General features: G+C 44.0%; 1 protein-coding gene across 1 annotated transcript in view; it reads left to right on the top strand.

Moving 5' to 3' along the window:
- The window catches only part of zeb1b (zinc finger E-box binding homeobox 1b), a 47,123-nt gene extending 42,102 nt beyond the window's left edge, over window positions 1–5,021 (top strand). Inside the window, exons 7-8 of the mRNA XM_079181119.1 lie at window positions 856–1,036; window positions 1,748–5,021. Coding sequence (XP_079037245.1) covers window positions 856–1,036; window positions 1,748–2,607 — 1,041 coding nt within the window. The 3' untranslated portion in view covers window positions 2,608–5,021. The remainder of the gene's footprint in view (window positions 1–855; window positions 1,037–1,747) is intronic.
- Window positions 5,022–7,183: the final 2,162 nt, after the last annotated feature.

Here is a 7,183-nt window from a genome sequence, read left to right on the forward strand (position 1 = left end):
CGTCAGCATTTCAGAGGTCTTGTTACCCTAGTTTCATTGGCACAGGTCTGACTGTACAGTTGCTCTTTACACTACGATGCTGCTGGAGTTTGGTCACCCACAGCAAACAGGTTTGACTCAGGAAACCGGTTGATAGCAGATAGTGTTTGAAAGAACTCAGTGACTAATCCGGTAGCCATTTTGAGAAGCAAGTGGTTTGGAATCAAGTTGTCTTTTCTCTCTCTAGGAGCGATCAGTCAAACCCCTCAGTCCAGATCATTACTTCTCATTGTTCAAAATCCACCAGGACATGATAGATAGCGTGAAACCATCCAAAATGTAATCAATAAGTCATATATAGAAACGTCAGAATTCAGCCCTTTGTTAAAAAATGATAGGCCTTAATAGTTCTTCATTGTGCAGACGCCTAATGATGGATGTAGATCTCTCCGGGTGTGTGAGTGATCTTCCCGGGCTGTCACCCAGAGGACATGAGGCTGCACTTTACTGCAGAGCCCCTATTGATCTGCTGGAATCTGTTTAAACGGCACACCTCCGCCTGCCTCATTGATTTATTGTTGTTGTATTATACTTTCGTGTTAAGTGGATTGGCATAGACCTGCCTTGTAAAACGAAAGAGCTCTGTGTATATATCATCTCCTTAATATTGCCCCACATCCTCTTCCGCTGCATCAGTAGATGAGTTTCACCAGCCCGGGGACAGCAGAAAACTGGAGGTGTGCTCGTAAGGGAACAGGATGTATCGGAAAAGATGGCCCACCCATAACACAAGTTGTTCATTAGTATTGGTACATTTATGAGTCATTCATCGTCCAAACATTTTTAATACATCTGTGATTTCTTCACATTCCCCAGGAGGAGAAGCAGGACACGGGCTCAGAGGGCGTGTCCACCGTGGAGGAGCAGAACGACTCCGACTCGGGCCCCGCGCGGAAGAAGATGAAGAAGACTGACGGCGGCATGTACGGCTGCGACCTGTGCGACAAGATCTTCCAGAAGAGCAGCTCGCTGCTGAGACACAAATACGAACACACGGGTAAATACGACCTCTCATGTGTTTCCCAGGCCCACACTCAAAACACAAGCCAAACAAATCACAGAAACATCCGAACCGGAACTTGTCTCACCAGCACTCGCTGTTCTGGGGAGAGATGAGTCAGAGTGCGAGTGAAAGGGGGATTTTGAGCTGCAGCGTAAAGAAGGGTGGACACCTTCATTCCAGCAGGTATTACTCAACACGCGCAGAAGAGGTCTGGGAATTTCTTTCCGCCAACTCCCCACCTCTGCACTGCCAGCTTCTCATGTGAAGCCCCGAGTGTTGCAAGAGGCGAGCTCTGGTAGTGATTTGCATTGCTCTACGATGATGATTCCGTGGCCAAGTGCAGGTCAACGCTCTCAGAGGCGTTTATATCTTTTTTTTCTTACTCTGATACCTGGCTTGCAACCGTAGTTTTCAGCTCCAAATGACCTCATCCCGAGGTGAAAAGCAGATCCCTGCCTGGATAAAGTTTCCTTGAAGGTTTGCGAGCACAATTGTTGTGATTTTGTTGTATTGTTGTGAAATGTCCTCCTTGGATACACTGATGATAGATACTGTTTCAGCCTTCCATGCAACAATGCGGGGGGGTGTGGGGGGGAGCAATAATGCACTGGAGTGTTTATTCCTCCCATGTCTGTGCCTTTTTAACTCAACAGTGTTTTCACTCCTAAATGTTGACGCACATTTTATTGTCTCTGTCCTCTGCAGGGAAGCGACCTCACGAGTGCGGCATCTGCAGCAAGGCCTTCAAACACAAGCACCACTTGATCGAACACATGCGTCTCCACTCGGGGGAGAAGCCGTACCAGTGTGACAAGTGCGGCAAGCGCTTCTCACACTCGGGCTCCTACTCCCAGCATATGAACCACCGCTACTCCTACTGCAAGAAGGAGACGCAGGGCCAAGGCGGAGGCCGGGAGAGCCCCGAGGAGGACGGCGAGGCCCAGGCCGAGATGGAGGCACTGAGCCGGCTGGAGCGGCTCCTGGCGCCCTCCCAGCTGGACCTGGACGAGCGAGGGAGCAGCGCAAGGGAGGACGAGGAGAGCGAGGAGGAGGGAGCGGTGGACATGGATGACATCCAGGTGGTGCAGATAGGGGACGAAGGAGGGGATGAGGAGGAGGAGGAGGAGACGGAAATAGTATTGGAGGAGGGAGGAGGAGGGGAGGAGAGGAATGAGGAGGAGAGAGGATTGGTAGAGGGAGGAGGAGGGGAAGAGAGGGATGAGGAGGAGACGGAGAGCGAATTGGTGGAAGGAGGAGGAGAGGAAGAGAAGAATGAGGAGGAGATGGAGAGAGGATTGGTGGAGGACGGAGAAGAGGAGGAGAAGACAGCGATGGAGGCTAAAGAACAAGACGAGGAGGCTGACTCAAGGCGGGAGGAGGTGCTCGAGAGCATTCAGGAAGAGGAGGATGCCAAGGAGGAGGAAGAGGAGGCGATGGATGCAGAGGAAGGGGTGACGGAAGAGGGGAAAGCAGAGGTGGAGGTCACAGAGGGGAGTGGAGGCGAAACAGACACGGTTTCTGGAGAGCAGAACCAGACGCTGCAGGAGAAAGGAGATACTGACTGAAAGAGGAATCCGACTCCTCCACGAGACACAATCAGATTCCTCCTCCCCCCGTGCGGAGGAAGAACGCAGGAGATGATGTCCGGTCACTCTGACAGTCCGTTTCAGTTCACTACTGTGTAGAAACCCAGGTGTGCCTGAAAAAAAATACTAGTGACTTTCCGCAGGAGAGCGGCTTGTTGCTGTCCGAAAAAAATCAATTTGTAAAGAAAAAGATGAAGACGAACACAAATTTTAACAAACGAAGGAAATGCATTATACAGACTTTGGAAGCTAGAGCCGACACGTTTTAGATAATGTTTTATTACTAAAACACCTTGGGTCATTTCTTTTTATCAGTGTTACTAATTTTATCACTCATATTTTAACCTTTAAAAGCTGTACAGTTGGGAGATATTTCTATACCTTTTTATTGCCAATGAACAAAAAAAAAAAGTCAGTATTTTATTAAGTTGGAAGGAAAATAAGACAAATCCTGTGCACTACAAGTGGCTTGGTTTACCTATGGATCGAGCAGTTGAGTTGTGTTGTCCACCCTTCAGTATTACCGCACTAGATATACCATCACGCTAGCAGATGTTAGCAGTACATTTCTTTTTTGATATTCTTTTGATTGGATTGTGAGCCTTAAGAAGAATAACAAGGGAGAGCGGATGGGTCTATTCAGTCATTTACTTCCTTTTAGACTCATTGTTGTCAAAGTTTCTTTTACAGATCAGTGTTTTAAAGTTAACAGTTTGACATTTTGGGAAATAAACTTGGTTCTTTTCTTTGTGAGAGTTAGATGAAAAGAACCCGCATATCTGTCCGATAATTATACAGCTACAGCCAGCAGCTGCTAAACTTAGCTTAGCTTAACTGAACTTAGTTTGTCCTGGCTTAGCTAAGTTTAGCTTTGTATGAGGACCAGAACAGAGGGAAAAAAAGCTACATAAAGCTAAAGCTAACACTGCTAAAGCTAGCAGTTGTTTCCTGCCCAGCTACTGTTCCACACTCCAGTCCAGTAGGTGGCGGTAATGCATGCTGGACTATTTCTGACTTTTCCCCTCCGGTGAGTAGTAGTTATGCTAAACGAGGCTAATCATGTCCTGGCTTCAGCTGCATATTCACAGACAGATAAGTGTGTTGTATTATTCTCATCTAATTCTCATCCAGAAAGCAAATAAGAGTATTTTCTTAAAATGTGGAACTACTGCTTTAAGTGTTCACAGCGAGCAGAAAGGTGATCAAGAGAACTGTCTGACCCTCCCCATGCCTACCCCCTACTTCGAGCCATATGCAAAAAAACAAACAGAATCAAACTAAACAAGAGAAACATGCATATCAAAAGTGCCATTGAATATTGCTATTGAATCTTAGCAGCTATGATCGGGTATTGCCGGGTCCCAGATCGACCAATAAGCCGGGATACTGTTGACTTTGGCTCGCCACCACACCTGAGAGAGTAGAGTTAGTTCTACCGCGTATTCATGTACCCTAGATTTTAGAGAAGCTGCTTTTTAGTTCTAATCTGAGCAGCTAAAAGAGTTACGATGCACATGCGTTCAAATGGATGATGAAGTATGAGTTCTAATTGCTAACTGTGTCCTGCCTTTTCAAAGCTCATTCAGCATTCAGTGCACTTGTTTAACACACCATGAAACGCTCAGATGTCTCTTCAGGTAACAAAATGTAGGCAAATATGAATCCCAGGAGTGTCATTCAACGATGTTTTTACCTGTCAGTATTATTTTTTTGTCTCTTACGTTGTTTTATGTTCTGGTTCCTTGTGTGTACTGTATGTTTTCCACTATGGCAGTATTATCCCCACCCCCAAGGAGATGGGTATGTCTGTTTAGTCATAGAGAACTTTTATATTTATGTGTCTTATTTTTTATATTTCTTTATGGTTATTTATTACACGATGTAGTGTACAAGACTGTAGTTTGTATTAATACGATAATATATTTTAGTATGGAAAACAAAGGCAAATAACTACGAGCCTGGAAATATGAGACTCCAGCATACTGAAGTATGTTTTTCGATCAAATAAAATTATGTTTTGCGAGAAAACAACTCGCACCCTGAAAGCCTGAAAATTGGAACCTATGACCTCTGTGCATCCATTCTCATGTTAGTTTTCTTTCCCCTCTCTAATATGAAGCTACTGAACTTTTGAAAACTAATCGTATGTCTAATAGCATGAGTGTGTGCTGTTTTATTGAAGGATTACCCGTAACCACACAAACTGTCCTTTTTACCAAGCCAAAATAATATTGACATTTGTTCTTATGTTATTATTTGTGCCAATTTGTTACTATGTCAATGTCAAGACCACGCCCCCTTTTATATACCCCTCCCCCTTTTAACACCCTCATCTTTTTTATAGTGATTTTTCTTTTTTTCTTTTTCCTTTTTTTTTGTTCATTTTTTTATGACTCCCCATCTCACAATAAAATACATCAATTACAAGCTGCTGGGTTTGTGATGATATTGTTGAGAGTTTTTAAAATCACACAATATTAAATTGTTACTTATACTGCAATAATCAAGTTAGGATTAAAGGACCACATTGAAAAACATTGTATAAAATAAAGAGGGGGAAATAGATTCAGAACATTATTTAGAATTATAATAATTTAAAATGTTTAGGGTCCTGGAGACTCTACTTAACTTTGTTTTTGTTCTATTTTGCTTCAAAGACTTTTTGAAGAACTAAAGGAACATTTAGCAACAAATATTTATATTTTAATTATTAATGACATATTACTATAATATGGTTATTGTCAAGATAATAGTTATTGATAATAATAATATAGTGTGAATATATTATTTTTGTTCTTTATATTTGTTCAAACACACAACATATATATACCACATGAGATACTTCCTAATATGGTGTGATAATGCTTTATGCTTATTTATGCTTAATTGTCTCCAAATTTCCAATGACAAAGTAAAGCCAATGTCATTAGAGCAAAAGGGTTAAAGAAATACTTTCACACTATTGTGCTAAACATGAAGGTTAGCTTAGCATAAAGACTGGAAACAGGGAAACCAGCAAGCTGGGCTCTGTCTGAAGGTTACCAAACCCGCCCACCAGCACCTCTAAAGCTCACTAATTATTGGTTACTGAGACTCCAGGAAGTGACCGCATCCGACCAAGAAATAAAAAAATAACGTCAGCTTTTAAAGGTATTTATACTTTTTTTGGACAGAGCTAGCTACAGGCTGTTTCCAGCAGCTAGCGGTTAAGCTAACCTTTTCTTACTTCCTTTAGCACTTTTCCTCTAGCTTCTTCTTTAGCATACAAACATCGTACGAGTGGTATCGGCCCTCATCTAAATCTAAAGAAAGCAGATAATCGTACGTCCCAACAAATATCAAGCTACTCTTTTGAACTACGTTACTAATCGAGGACCTGCGCATAAGCCTCAGCGACAGATCAGTCACAACACTCCTCTCAGCCCAGCCCAAGGTCAACCCTATTGATCAGGATTAGGTTTCCCCCCCCAACCCACTCCACCAGCATTAATTAGTAATGGAGTGGACTAAAAATCCATAGTCTGTTGAGGAGCTGACAATGATACAATAGCTGGTAGACATATTTGATATTTCTCTCTCTCTCTCTCTTCTGTTTTCTCCAAAGAAGGGTTATTGGTATTTTATTGGGGGGGTTCAGGAAAGTACTAAAGTCTTTAAAAGGAAAAGCAGGTGTGAGGGGAACAGGATTCAGAGTGGATGGAGTGGGAGCAGCGTGTCGGCCTAACTACCTGAGCTCACAGGAGACTGTGTGACAGAGGAGGTTTGACCGCCATCATGTAGAATGGGTCCCCGGAGACACTTGGACCGGGGTTTTGCCGGTGGAATAATGCTTTATAGGACAGCTCACGCCATAACACTGCTGTGTCAAACTGTTCCGACGGCCTCGCGTAATTGTGCCTATTAGGAACGTCCCCAACGGTGGCCGCGGAGGCGCCGCTCTGAGACTCCGAAAAAGGTCAAAGAGTGTGTAGCCCGTGGCGGCGTGTTTCGGGACGCGGGGGCCGTTTTACAGGCCTTCAGTCCAAGCCTCGACTTAAAAGCCAAGATATTGCCACATGTTCTGCTGGGCTCAGCATTTCAAAGGAAAATTGAAAAGCTATAACTGCTAAGAGGATATGGAGTGCTCTTGCCAATAATGGTGCAAAAGCCTGATGAAGTATCATGGCTGCCGGGGCTCTGACACCGAGCCAAACCCAGGGGGGCCGAAGCTCCCCGGGGAAATTTAGAGAAAAGCCGGGAGGAGGAGGAGGAGGAGGAGGAGGAGGAGGAGGAAAGAAAAGCCTGCTCTCAGGAAATAGCAGTCACTTAAATATCATGTTCATTTACTCAACCACTAAATAGCAGAACGTACACAGAGACATTGTGTGTGTGTGTGTGTATGTGTGTGTGTGTATGTGTAAATGGGAGGGTTAATATGTCACTTCATGTGACAAATTGCTGTTTCAGAGCTCCATTTTAACCCGCTGGTCAGCATAAGCTCATGCTCATCTGAAAATCTATGTATTTACTCATGTAACCTGTGAAAGAGAGGGGGGGGGGGGGGGGGGGGGGACAT

The sequence above is a fragment of the Pholis gunnellus genome, assembly GCF_910591455.1.
Source record: "Pholis gunnellus genome assembly, chromosome: 20".
Taxonomy (NCBI): Eukaryota; Metazoa; Chordata; class Actinopteri; order Perciformes; family Pholidae; genus Pholis; species Pholis gunnellus.